This window comes from Toxotes jaculatrix, chromosome 18 (assembly GCF_017976425.1).
Source record: "Toxotes jaculatrix isolate fToxJac2 chromosome 18, fToxJac2.pri, whole genome shotgun sequence".
Lineage (NCBI taxonomy): Eukaryota > Metazoa > Chordata > Actinopteri > Toxotidae > Toxotes > Toxotes jaculatrix.
Window position 1 is genome coordinate 19,743,689 of NC_054411.1, and position 14,421 is coordinate 19,758,109.

The 14,421-nt window shown below is 42.5% G+C and overlaps 1 protein-coding gene across 3 annotated transcripts; it reads left to right on the forward strand.

Annotated features, from left to right (window-relative positions):
• The first annotated feature begins 323 nt into the window (after positions 1-323).
• rab11fip4a (RAB11 family interacting protein 4 (class II) a) lies at positions 324-9,931 on the forward strand. 3 transcript variants are annotated; one of them, XM_041063021.1, is made up of 15 exons: positions 324-476; positions 3,152-3,239; positions 3,470-3,558; positions 5,444-5,611; positions 6,295-6,452; positions 6,669-6,803; positions 7,010-7,045; positions 7,293-7,401; positions 7,858-7,961; positions 8,279-8,419; positions 8,666-8,747; positions 8,931-9,068; positions 9,146-9,292; positions 9,571-9,714; positions 9,815-9,931. In XM_041063021.1, the coding sequence occupies exons 1-15, from the start codon at positions 324-326 to the stop codon at positions 9,929-9,931; spliced, it is 1,809 nt and encodes a 602-aa protein (XP_040918955.1). The 3 variants fall into 3 exon arrangements, with proteins under 3 accessions (XP_040918955.1, XP_040918957.1, XP_040918956.1); XM_041063023.1 differs by having other exon boundaries at positions 6,334-6,452; XM_041063022.1 differs by having other exon boundaries at positions 5,444-5,607; positions 6,291-6,452.
• The last annotated feature ends 4,490 nt before the right edge of the window (positions 9,932-14,421 follow it).

The following is a 14,421-nucleotide window of genomic DNA, read 5'->3' on the forward strand; positions in this document are numbered from 1 at the left end:
ACATTACATTGTACGCAGAAACACGTATTTCAGTTGGTCTCATTGACACAGGTGCGTCATTTTGAGGTGACTCACCTGTGTCATTAATTGCTGGGCCGGTGACGCAATGCCCTCGTCTCCCAATCGTAAATCATCGCCATTTTCCGTTACCTCTCGCGGCTGTGGAGCCAGCGATAACTGCTTATGTCACAGCAGCAATCGGCAGCAGTCGGTGTCCGGCGGAGCTGAGCGTGAGAGCGATGGTGGCGGCCGTCGTTCCTCTTCTCTTACCGTCCATTTGATTTAGAGAAACTAGGTCTCCCGCCGACGAAGCCGGGTCTGCGATGGAGGGACATGCTTTTCCCGACCAAGAGCAGCTGTTGCAGTTTCTGAGGAGGCTCAAAGAGGTGTTCGACGTGTGTGACGAGGATGCCGACGGTTTCATCCGGGTGGAGCACTTGGTGGACCTCGGTCTTCAATTCGGTCAAGGAGACGAGGTGAGAGACAGCGAAGGACTGGGTACCTACAGACAGCCTCTTCACATGCGTGTCCTGTATTTTTTACAAACGGTGGCCGTTCACCTGACAGTTTATATGGTTTATTAGTATCAAATGGCGTCTGATAGACCTCATAAGGTCCTGACAGCCACAGACAACCTGTCCTACGTCTTAAATGTCACAGGTGTGCTGGAGATGCTAACACGTAGAGGCTCATTACTCAGACGGTGGCTAGTAGCATATTTGTTAGTCTGTTACAGATATAACAGATGTGTTTGCTTGTTTGCTTCCTATAAATTCACATTGTCTCTCCGTGTCATGGAGTGATGCGTGTTTCCATGTGTTTGTCATGTTATGTAAATATCAGGGACGTGGGGGTTAGAACAGAACAAGCCCACATTTGAAGAAAATATATATATTTTTGATTGAATTTGGAACAGAAACATTGGCCTTGATATTAAAAATGCTGTAAAATCAAACCTACATCTATCTATCTATCTATCTTTATCTATAGATATAGATATAGATAGATAGATATCAACCTGTACAACTGGCAGTTTCACTACTGATAAATAGTCTCAATAGACCAGAATGCAATGCAGCCTCAAGACATGGTCCTGCAGGGTCCTGCACAGTTCTGACTAGAGCCCTGTTTGGTCCATTGTGTGACGTTAGGAGGTTTAGTCTCCTCTGGGGCCTCCGGGGGTTTGACTATTAGCCGAGGCAGGCAAAGGGTTTGCAGATTTGGGAGATGTCTTAGGATCAGTGTTCATTGGCTCATCAGAGACCAGATGCAACAAAGTGAAATGACTTCGCTTTCTGTCAGTGTATTCCGCTACGTGAGTGACACCACGAGGCCTGGATCAGGCAGCAGCTACTGAAACAATCTGGTTTAAACTGGGCAGAATTGAAATCTTTTGCTCGTCGGTCTACACTCCTAACCAAATAAAAATGAAGAGTTTTTTTGAACATCTGTGGAGAGACCTGAAGATGGCAGTTCACAGACACTTGCCAATTAATCTGAGGGAGCATGAGAGGCTCTGCCAGGAAAAATGGGAATAAACAGCCCAAATCCAAGTGTGCAAAGCTTGTAGAGATTTACCCACGAAGACTCAAAGCTGTAAATGCTGCCAAAGGGGGTTTCTAAGTACTAAATTAAGAGTCTGAATACTTTTTTATAAATATGAGATTTCAGTGTGTGCTCAGGGTTTATAATGAGCACAGGTGCAGTGAGGTAGGAGCAGAGATATCCCTTAGATGTGAAGCCAAATACCGTATTGATCTGAAGGTGTGTTTGGACTGATGGCTGCAGAGAGCTGTGTCCAAACATGCTTGCACAGTTTCTCTGCCCAGCGTATCAGGCTGCTCCAGTCCATGGGTTGTTTACAGACTGAAGGTGTCTTTGTAATGACATGTAGATGCATAAACATATGTCATGTAGCCTCTCTCTGCCTGTTGATGGGTTTACAAGCATTTCAAGGATTTCAGACATTGCAGCTACGACCAACACTGAAGTTTTAAGAATTCTTGGATGTTTGTCAGCCAAATCTAAATCGTGGTCGTCCATTAATCACAGGGTTGGTGGTTCGATTCCCCAGCTCCTCCTGTTGAAGCATCCTTTGCGCAAGACATGATGAAGCACAGTCTTTGTAGTAAATTGGCTAAATCATGCACCACTGACTTCCTTTACATACAGGGTGTCTACCATCCAATACCTCAGGCTGCACCAGCTTATGTGGACACTGTTGTGTTGAGCACAGAAGAGACAGAAGCTGAACCCAGTTGGGGAAATGGGAGGCAGGAGCAGATGAGGCGGGCTAATTCCTGGCTGCACTGATCACTTCACATAAATGATATCTAACAGTGAGAGTGGATTTTCTTTGAAGCTTTCTTGGCGGCTTAACACCCAGAGCGCATCACTAAAAATAACTCAGCCACGCTAAGAGGGAAGCTTCGTCTTCATCTTCTTCCTTCCCGTCCCCCTCTCATATCTCTGTGTTCTTTGTCACCATGGCAACGGGAGCTTCACAAGGAGCCTATGAGCGGATTGGTTGTTTATTAAATAATGAAACGATCCGCCTAGCTGCTGAAAACTGCCTATGAGATGATGCTCTGCACCAGTCCTGTGTTTACATTTGTTTCATGAGGAAAGCATTGTTGCATCCAGACTCATCCGTTTCTATGGTGATTACTTCTCTGCAGTGAGAGTCAGAGTCAGCAGCACACAGTCTGGAACAACATCTTTATTCCTCATGTTTATCTTACAGTCGGACACAGCTACTCCTATACTGCACACACACACACACACACACACACACACACACACTAGGCATTATTATTGCACTAATGCAATATTTATCAGAGCATACATAATGCATTTTATATGAACGCTCGTTCTTTCTGTATTTATTCAGTATTATTTGTACTGGGAAAGTTTGTTATGTATTTATGATACGTGGACACAGCATTTCGGGCACAGCTGAATTTCTGTGGTACAGCTGCTCAGCCGCTTAGAAAATGCAGGTTTCATATTCTTGCACAGTTGCGATTTCTATTTTCTCTCTCCTACTTCTGTACAGTGACACTTTTTGGATTCTTTTTTTTTGCAAAACAAGTGTGAGGCAAAGGCATTTGTAAATATTTGCCATATAAATGAAATTGACTGTCTGTTCCAGGTGAAGGCGTTGACCAGGTACCTGGATCCTAACGCTCATGGGAAAATCAATTTCAAAGACTTTTGCCATGGAGTGTTTGCTATCAAAGGTAAGAAAAGCAGACGTGTGTTAAATACTGGACTTGATGCGTGTGTGTGTAATGAGCTTTAGAGGAGGTGCTAATTGACTTTTGGCACACCTTTGGACAGAGACAGTCCAGCTGTTTCCATCTCTTCCCTGTGTCTGTGCTAAGCTAAGTTACTTGTTGGCTGTTTGTTTATATCTATGTGTCGTATTCTTTCTTTCTTTCCTCCCTTTGTCTCGGTCCCCTCCTGTTAGGTTGTGAGGAGATCCTGAAGATGGCTGTGGGTCCTCGCAGTGCCACCTCCAACCAGCCGTCTGTTACTGACAATGGTTACATTTACCAGGTGCGATCTTTTCACTGTCCCCTCTCTCACACTCTGTCAGTGAAGCTTTGAGTCTAATTTCTGACTTTAAGATGGACGTATTATCAACATTTCCATAGCGTCGTTAGAAGTAAAACTGAGATTCAGTTTGATGTAATTAATGTCTCATTTTTGACTTCCTGTCTCAAAAATTTCACCTTACCTTTGTAATGTCACATCTAAATTTGCAATACGTGCATGACTGCTCAGCTAGAGATCTGCCACAACTGAACAGTTGCTTAGCAACAAGAGAAAGTGTGAGAGAGAGAGAGAGAGAGAGAGAGAGAGAGAGAGAGAGAGAGAGAGAGAGAGAGAGAGAGAGAGAGAGAGAGAGAGAGAGAGAGAGAGAGAGAGAGAGAGAGAGAGAGAGAGAGAGAGAGAGAGAGAGCGTGCTGCTTGCTATGTAGCGGCAAGGACGGGGAGACCCTCCTAAATGGAGTGCAGGCGGCACACGAGGCAGCTGACATGACGCTGGTCTTCATCACATGATAAACAATGGATGATGATTTGAGGAAACTGGTGGTGGCCATTTTTGAGGACGAGTTATCACAGGATGAACCAGATATATCAATCTGAACAATGGCGTTTTATTCTACCAGCTGTGTAAGTCGATCAAATATCCTTTGATAGTAAGCACCATAATGTCTGTGCTTTAGAGTCACACAGAGAGAATAAGCCACAGTACTTGTATTACTGTATACTATGTATTGTATGAATGTTTCTCCCTTTTCTCTCTTTCTCTCCTCTCTGTGATTTCTAAGGAGAGTGTGTAAGTGTATATCGGTGAAAAGCCTCTGTAGTGTAAACACACGTCACCAACCAGCACTGTGTTCACCTGGTTTTCTTTTAGGCACAGTAGTGACTTCCTAATGTGTTGGCTTGTTAACAGGGAGCACACAACAAACTCTACAGTTAATTGTGTGTGTGTGTGTGTTTGTGTTCTGTAAGAGTGAGACAAGGTGTGTACCTCGCCAGGCGCCTCAGTGGGGTGGAGCCAGACAGGAATATTTATTATTGATAACAGACTGATGTGAGGCATGCTACATCTCACTCTGTGTCTGATAAATCAACCCAGGAGACCATGTCCAGGTCAGATACTGGAGGTTCCCATGTAGTTTTATCAGAACATATGAAATACTACGGCTCTGCTGCTCCAGTGAGGAAAATAAGGCCTATCTCTAGGATGGAAGGGGTTCAAAACATCTGATGCACATCTGGTTTAACAGGGGTTTGAGGTCATACAATCCACTTTAAGGGCAGATTTTTAGAAGTTATGTAATTACATGTAAAAGGTGCCACATCTCTCTTCGTTTTTCATTTTTGACTCTGGAAAGCAGGTCACAGATTATTCAAGCTGAAATATTAATTGACCTCGAGCTTTGAGCCACTGGAAACAACTTAGATGTAGTAGACCGTAAGGAGGGGTGTTACTGTTGGAGCAAAATGTTTCACACCATATTTTTTTCCTTTGAATTAAAACAAAAGTCTGAGGAAATTAATCCAAAACTCATAATATAGACAATAAATGACCCAACAAACAGTTTATTGTTCCAGTTGCTAGCCACTACACTGTTTCCCATATTTCGAACTTAACGACTGCACAGCAGTTCATTTAAAGTTTGGCTGCAGTTCAGCTGAGCCTGTGCTTGTTCTGTTGCAGCAGCCAGTGTTTTAAAACGGTTCGATACTGATCAGTTTGACTAAATGTCTATAAACAGAGATGACTTCGTGCTTAGCCCTGTGGTATATTGGTATCTGGAGTATCTTCCTGTGAAACACACAACACATGAAAGCTCTGTCCCTCCTCTTGCCTCCATGTGTGCTCATTTACTGACATACAAATGTTTCATTTTCTTTGTTTGTGTAGAACGGCGAGGCCAGGCTGAGCACTCCGATTATCATGTGTACCCGCTCCTACCCAGAATGCAATGGTTACAGTGAGGGTTGTGGTGCTGATGGGGAGTGTGACATGGACAGCAGCGCTGAAAACGCCAACAGCTCGGACTCTTTGGACCCAGCACGGAAAGACAGGTCAGTCTCCACAGTATCTTGAGAGTAGTAAGTGAGCATTGATCATGTTTTCAGGAGCTTGATTTGAGTGTGTGTGTGTGTACTGCAAACTTGCTTACTCTCAGTTAAGGGATGATATCCCCAGCCTGGAGTCAGAGCTCTGGGGGAGAAAAAAAAAAAAAAGGATAAGCTGCTTGACGGCTCTGTGTCCTTAGCTGCTGCCCAGCCAAGCTGTATTTTGTATTGCTGTCTCAGCTTGCCCGATCACTCACCTCCCTGATGTCCCCGAGAATCTCAGATTCTGCAGCAATACTCTTGAGGTATACTGGCACTGTTCATCCTGAGGGTCCAGCAGGCTGAGGAGAGTGACCAGTCCTCTGAAAGCGAGCTGGAAATGTCCTTTGCCTGGACATGCATCACTCAGAAAACTATCATCCAATCAGAATTGGCTGACCGACGGAAAGTGCTTTGTTCTTGCTTGCAGAGAGGGGAGATGGAAAACTATGCTGAGGCAGGTTTTGGTACTTAAAACCACAAATCTCTCATCATATGGAAATCAAAACTTCAAATAAAACCCCAGAAAAGTATAAAATATGGACCCTTTAAAGCTCTTTGGACAACCAAGGTTCATTGTTCTTCACAGGCCCCTTTTCTAAAAACTGACTTTGTCAATTATCATTATTGTGCTTCCCATGCAACACCAGCCAGCTTATTGGCTCAGCGTCTGCGTCCGTCATCTCTGGGGAGGAGCAGTTTGAGGACTATGGTGAGGGGGAGGACGTAGATTTCATTCCCAGCAGCCCTTGCCCTGAAGATGACAACCGAACAAATGGCTTCTCAGACCTGGGATCCTCTCTTCCCTCGAGGTTGGTGGTCGAGCTTGATATGTACACCCTAAATCACACATCACGTTTGGTTTTCCCAGCAGGTCTTTTTAGTGGCAGACATTTTGATTTGTTGTGGAGGAAAAAAGCACAGATCGTAGTAATAATAAGATGAGCCGTGTCCCTGGAGTACGCCAGGTACTTTCTCACAGTTATATATTTCAGTAATATATATTGTTTTATCCTCTGTAATTGCAGCGCGGGGCAGACTCCTCAGAAGATGCGGCAGCTGTACAACAGTGAGCTGCTGGACATCTACTGTTCTCAGTGCTGCAAGAAAGTGAATCTGCTCAATGACCTGGAGGCTCGGCTTCGAAACCTGAAGGCCAACAGGTAGATCACAACACTCACACAATTTTTTTTTTGTGTGTGTGTGTGTGTGTGTACAGTAGCAGTGGTAGAACTAGCAGTAGGAAGAAGAGCAGAGGTAGTAGTTGTAGTGGTGCATAGTTGTAGTGGTCAGACGTAGTCGTACGAACAGTAGGTGGACTGATAATAAAAAGCTGTGTGTGTGTGACTCAGTGTCTCTCTTGTTTCAGCCCTAACAGAAAGATCTCCAGCACAGCGTTTGGACGGTGAGTGACCCGACCTTCTCACTAATGACCATTCAAATTTGCATTTGCATAGAAACGGGTGGGGGGGGGGCAGCTAATCACTTGTGACAGATCACCGTAACAGGCTCAGCACTTAGCAGTGTGATATAACAGAGCTCAGCTTTTTGAAGCTGACACATCCTCTGTGTATCATCATCATCTTGTTCAGCGGGTAATAACGTCTATGCCTTTGGTTTCCAATGCGTCCTCCTCTCCTCTCTCTCTGCAGTCAGCTGTTCCAGGCCAACCACAACGTGTTTGGGTCCAGTCAGGGCAGCAGCACAGAGGATCTGTTCACGGACAGCATAGACTCCTGTGACCTCGACATCACAGAGAAAGTACAGCCATGCACACAAATACCAACTGGCACATTATTGCACATTACACTTGATTCCATCACACAGTTCCTGTACAGTGTGTTATTTAGTAGGAATTGTTTCACACATCAGTTTTATATTAACTGGGTTCTTTGTTCTGTAGCAAAGGGAAAAAAAAGGTACATTTCTTTTTCAGCATTTTGATTGGCGGCGGTCTCTGCTGTCAGCTCTTTGTGGCTCGGCATAAACCGATGACCTTGTCTTCTCCGCCTCTGAGGGGAAATGCTGACATGTTATGTAAAACACATGTACTGCTGTGTTTAAGTCAGCGGAGTAAAAACAAGAGACTGACAGCAGACTCAGCCTCCACCTTGTGTACATTGTCGCAGACATAGAAGGACACTCTAATATCTGAGCCCCCATCAGTATGTGTGTGTGTCTTGAAGGATGAGTTAAAAACCTGGTGTCCTCCCTCAGGTCAGTTATCTGGAGAAGAAGGTGACAGAGTTGGAAAGCGACAGTCTGGCCAACGGTGACATCAAGTCTAAATTCAAACAAGAAAACACACAACTAGTCCACAGGTAGGAAAACACACACACACACAGACACGCACACAGATACAGAACCCTTTATTTATTCATATATCTATTTATATTTAGCTGGCTTCACGGTAAGTCAGTTTTTTCCTATGTGGAATATTAGTTTTTTGATGTGGAATGTCAATAAAACAACCATATTGTGCCTGTATTTGAATTCACACACGCATCACATAGATAAGTGTTGCACAGGTGATATTGTGTGTGACTGATGTTTTCACATGTGATGTCTGACATTTCACTATCCCATGTACATGTATTTTTTTTCTTTCTCTCACTGTCTGTCTGTGTTTGCATCCCAGGGTTCATGAGCTGGAGGAGCAGGTGAAGGACGCAGAGACGAGAGCAGTCCAGAGTCTGGAGGAGGAGACCAAGAGGCACCGGGAAACTTATACCAAGATGGAGAGAGACAGAAACACAGAGATGGACCTGCTGCGGAACAGGTAACCTCATCAACAACACAGCATGAGGTGAAACTTCCACTATCATCCAAACCCTGAAAGGTGTTTCTGAGCTGAGAGAGCTGGAAGTTATCACTACTACGCTACTACTGATATCATCACTGCAACTGAGTTTTATACCATGGGAGTGAAGACATTTTGGCCCGTCCTCCCTCTCCTACACACCTTAAAATGGCTTGTTTGTATGTGTTTGTGTTTGTGTGTGTATGTGTGTGTGTGTTTACACAGGGTACACCAGTTAGAAGAAGAAAATGGAGAGATGAAGTTAAACGTGTGCAGACTGAAGTCTCAGACAGAGAAACTGGACCAGGTGAGTGTGGCTCACTGAAAGAGTCATTCTCCTTTATTAGAATTTGGGTTTTATTTTGAAGTTGTTAGGTATTTGTTGTCATTGGGTGTTAGGTATTTGTTTTTAAAAAAAAAATTGAAGTAAAGGGAGAGGGAGTGGTGAATTTGCTTTGTCAGCTTGTTTTCTGCCCTGTTTCCTGTGCAGGAAAAGCAGAAGATGACAGACAAGCTGGAGGACACAAGCCTGAGGCTGAAAGACGAGATGGACCTCTACAGGAAGATAATGGACAAACTCTGGCAAAACCGCCATGAGTTTCAGAAGGAGAAGGAGGCCATGCAGGAGGTAAGGCTCTCTGGATAACAGATAACTCACACGGTCAAAGTTTAGGAGTTCGATTTAATCGAATCTCCTCCCTGCAGCTGATTGATGACCTGCGCCGGGAGCTGGAGTACCTGCAGCTGTTTAAGCTGGAGATGGAGCATCCTGGGAAGGGAAAGAGCCTGTCGGAGTATAACGCCAAGACCAGGGAGATTGAAATGGAGCATGAAGTCAAGAGACTGAAACAGGTTCACACATGCAGCACACACACTCAGACATTAACTTGTCTACATTTATTCCCAAGGGTTTGTCATACTGTACTAGCTGTTCATTGGCTCCTTCACAGAAATCATCAGTGCACATGAATTCATATTTTACAGGCTGCAAGTTTGTTGTGTCACAGATGACAAGGGTTGCTTTCAGATTCGTTTTTTTGTATTTAGAACTTTCTGATACTTTACAGCACAGCGTGTGTTCGCCACACCTCAGCTACAGCTTAAAGGAAATGTTCTGTTTGCCTCCATAGGAGAACCATAAGCTGCGGGATCAGAACGACGACCTGAACGCTCAGATTCTGAGTCTGAGTTTGTATGAGGCTAAGAACCTGTTTGCCTGTCACACCAAGGCCCAGTGTCTGGCAGCCGAGATCGACAACGCATCCAGAGACGAGGTTCGTCTGCTGCTGCTGCTGCTGCTGGATGGATGGATGTGCTGTGGATTTTCGATACGATCGCCCTTCTAATGCATGTCTGTGTTTCTGTGTCTCTCAGCTGGTGGATGCTTTGAAGGAGCAGGAAGAGATCAACCTACGTCTGAGGCAGTACATGGACAAGATCATTCTGGCCATTCTGGACCACAACCCCTCCATTCTGGAGATCAAGAGTTAAACACACACACACACACACATGTTGAAGTTAAAGTCCCCACCAGGAAATGAGAACAAGCATACACACTGTGGAGCAGTTTGCATCTGAGCCTCATGCTAGCGCTAGCTTGATTTCCACAACTTGCATATTGTGGCTTTAAAATCTCAGTCCTGATTGATTTGGCAGCATCTTTGGTTACTGCAGTTTAATACCACAGATTTCTGCAAACACTGTTTGAGCAGCTACTTTGTGCATACTGTGTGAGCAGTCACTCCTTGTAAAATTTTAAACTGGTTTGCTTTAAAAAAGGTAGAAGTCTTGTTTTGTAGATGCATTCACAGTTAGCTCTAAGCTCTACGCTGCTTTTTCTGACTGCTTCACAGTAAAAGCCGTCCCACGTTTCACCAGTTACACACACCGAATGAGAAGCAGCAACAGTAGGAAATGTCCAGTTAGCATTAGCTGTAATTTAACACAAGTGTGATACAGAATTAGAACGAACAGTATCCTGAGAGGCTGAGATTAGTGAGATCAGATTACAAACAGTAACCCTGGATTCACTGTTTGAATCCAGCCCGGGAATGGCAAACCCTGCCACTACCGATTAAAATGGCTTTATATAGAGGTAATTACTGATGTAAATACATAAAATGGCTATTGCTGGAAAACAGAGACCATGAACAGAGTCAGAAACAGGGTGTGATTTCATGAAAATCATAAGTTTTGTAACTGTAAAGTGGGACCCAAATGATGTATGTCCTAAACGTTTTAATACTCACAACTGACACTGAGAACGAGAAATGTAGTTGCACAGGTGTACACACAGTCACACGCGCGCACACACACACACAAATGTACTGTACTGTATGTCTACATCACCACAGCAGTTGTGCTTCCTCTCCACCTACACTATGAGGAAACCTGTCTGTGCTACTGCAGAGCTATATGTGCCACCAGTGTTTTATCACTGTACATTTGAAGCCACTGAAATTTGGGGGTCAGAAAAGTTTTGGGGGGGAAAAAAAAAAGAAGTTTTTTTTACTGTTCACTTTAGTTCTTGTAGACAAAACAGTAACTGTTCAGTACAGAATTCATTCTAACTGGGCTGTCAGTTACTGGGATCCGGACTGAAGCATAAGACATCAATCAATGAGTGGTGCAAAAAGGTCCATTCCAGCGTTTTGCATGTTTTCTAAAACCATTTGCCAAAGTAGATCATCATGTTTGAAAGTTTAAATCTCTTGTTGCTGTCTTCCAGGCAGCCACGAGCCTCTTTCATTTCACTGTGGAATGAAAACCAGTTTGTAGACACTTGATATCCTTTCGAGTACAGTATTCATGTGAACATTATGTTTGTTTTATAACTGTCAAAAATCATAACATTGTTTGGAAATGCTGAGCTGATTTTTCAAGCCGATCTATAAATGACAGTAAAGCTTCATATTGGGTCATCTCATCTCAACTCGTCCAGAGGTCAGAGCTTCTCCCAGTTTGGATCCTGAATTTTTTTGTGTGTAATATTACAGCCAGTGAAAGGTACAATAAGTTAGTTAATTTCAATCAATGTCAAAATTAGCACTTACCCATAAAAAAAAGTTTCAAGGAAACTGAAATAATCCTTCTTGGGCAAATATACAATCAAAATATATTAAAAAGTCAGTTCATCTCCAGAGCTGACAAACATGTAACACAACTGTATGGGGAGATGGTCCTATGAATTTGATAGAAGTTTCAGATGATTTTTTTTTTTCAAGAAAATCCATGGCGTGAACTGAGAGGTCCTAGATGAGTTGGTATGGAATGGCCCTGTTGAATGGGAATAAATAAGAAGCAATCAAAGGAGGAACACTTTAAGGAACACTTTTTGGGCACTGCACTATTTAGCTTCCTAGAGTTACATGTGAAGACTGACTTTAATCTCATGTCTGTATGTGAAGTATGGAGTTGGAGTGAGTCGTAAAAATGTGTTTCACCTGACCCTGGCCCCACACCAGAGGATCACTGGGCAGACTTTGGGGTCAGACCATGAATGATGATGAACAGCAGTTTATCCCTCCGTACTTCTGAGCAGCATCTCTGCCTATAGAACAGAAGATGTTGAACTGTTTCTTTGGGGGGGAAAAAAAAAAACTGGGACAAAACATTTGTGAAATGGACAAACATTTGAAATGACACATTACGGTGACATACGCTCAAGTTTTGTGTTGTTTTTTTTTTTTTAGCTGTGATCAGCTGATTGTGATTCTAACATGTTATTTAGGCTGTCGCAGCACAAATGAATGTCAACATGATTAATATCTGCTGTATACTACACCATATCAATTTCTATCAGTATTCAAAATGTGTCAGTAGCTGTGTCACTGGGACAGTTCAGAGCAGCCTTTGACCAGTATGGGTTTTCTTAATGTAAGTATTTAAAGGTGCCAATAGCCAATGTTATGTGCCACGTCTTAGCCTTTCATAGTTTACATGCACTGAAAAGAGTTTACCAGTAATAGCTGAAGGACATGATACTTATCATACAGCGCTGGATTACATTAATGGACACAATGACAATACAGACATTCTGTTGTGTTTATGTCTAAATGTCAGCAGTGTGTTAGGAAATGAATTGTTTTTTTTGGTCCATTCGCAAATCACCCGAGAGCATTTTTGTGGGGATTTTGACCACTATCAGCGCCGTGGACATGGATGTAAAACAATGTAGGACTTACTATATCAAAACGTCACTGAATGTAAATAGAATTTTTGTGTTGAAAATCTCCACAGGGTGTTGTTAAGTTGTTCCTTCACTGTTTCATAGCCTATTAAAAAGACTGAAATGTGAGAAATCAGATTTTTACTGTTATGTTGATTCCAATCATTTCCAAATAGTTTTTGGAAAAAATAGAAATATGTATCAAGCTTTGCACTGTTCCTTATTTAAAAAAAAACAAAACAAAAAAAAAAAAAAAGCACCTACTGACTGGGAGCAAGCCACTGACTTTAAAGGGGGGAAACAGTTCATCCTTTAGTGTCACTGTGAACTGGCGTAAACCCGAGCGGACAACATTGTTCTGCAAGTCCTGTAAATTAGTCTCACTTCAGCTGAGTTGACCTAAATGTTCATCTTAAATATTTTTCCACCTCTGGTGTCACCACCAGTGAGGAGAGCAGCTCTGAGCTGCTATAGAGAGCACTGTTCTGTAACAAATGAAAGTAGTTCTAAACAGTAAACTGTTCACCAAGTGATTTTTTCCAGTGTTGATTTGCCTGTTCTTTTACAGGTTATTCTGCATTTGCATATGAAGGATGAACAAGTATTATTTAACTAATGCAGCTCTGATTTAGACCATTGTTGCTGCTGTGAGTGATATATATTTTTTTTTAATCTTGACATTTTTATTTTTGACCACAGTGTTTTGTGATACCATACACATTGTAAATGTACAGAATCCAGTTACTATTAATGTGCAAATCATTCTGCTTATTACAAAGTCTCTTTGAGGGATTTGACACAAAATAACAAACTATGTGTTGTAGATTATAATAATCAGAATATATAGAACACTTAAAGTGTCGTATTCAAAGTATTTAACTGGAATAATCATATTACACACAAGGAAAAAATAATAGTCTGTCACAACTCACGTGTTCACTTCACTTGTGTCCAGCACATTAAACTATAGGTGGCGCTGTTGTACAAACTAGATGTGTAAATAAAATTCATTTGCTTTGGCATGATAAAGTTTGCCCTGATTGTTTGTTCTGTGTACAGTTGGATTCATGGCCCTGCTCTCTGTGACAGTTGGCAAAAAAAAAAAAAAACTCAGTAAATGAAAGTGACCCAGATGAATGGATTCAGAAGTTCCTCCAGTTTATTAGGGACGTCTGTCTAATAAGTTGCTGCAAGTAGTGTCTGTAATCCATGGCTGGAGTCTCCTGTTTCTTCCACTCCTTGTGCTTCCCTTCAAGTTCCCTTCAAGTGTGGTGCACACAGAGATCCTCTACGCCTGGTTGGTTATCCAGTCTTGCTCTAAGCCTCTGTATGCATGGACGCACAGCAGGCTACAGGAGAGAGTCAGGTCTTTCCTCCTGGATGCTGATTGACAGAGAGGAAGAGGTCAGAAATGTTAAAGACATCACCGGCCTTCAACCTTCTCTGTCATTTTTCATTTTTCTGGGCTCAGGAGAGTCTGGTCTCTCCTGGTGGATCCTGATCAATAGATGCAGAAGTCTTATTAAAGCAGCATCAACAACCTAATATAAATTATTTATTTAAACATGTGCTTTTACAACCTGTGCTGGAGGTATGAATAAAAAAATTTAAAGTCAACTTTATTCTAACGAAGAAGAGAATCATCTCAGTTCATAAAACTTTTAAAACCAAATCATTGTTATTGTTGTTGATAAAGATTATGGTTTATTAAAATACCATACAGGGTTTTATATAATTTAATCAATCATTCTTTACAGTAATCGTGGAGGACATATAAAGTACAATTTGCAGTGCTGCACTGTAAAAATACACC

Bases quoted from the DNA above. Each gene is read 5' to 3' on its own strand.
- rab11fip4a (XM_041063021.1), top strand. From the start codon at position 324: ATGGAGGGACATGCTTTTCCCGACCAAGAGCAGCTGTTGCAGTTTCTG. The intron at 5,612-6,294 runs GTCTCCACAGTA...AACACCAGCCAG, and splicing joins CAGCACGGAAAGACAGGTCA to CTTATTGGCTCAGCGTCTGC. The intron at 8,748-8,930 runs GTGAGTGTGGCT...TTTCCTGTGCAG, and splicing joins AGACAGAGAAACTGGACCAG to GAAAAGCAGAAGATGACAGA.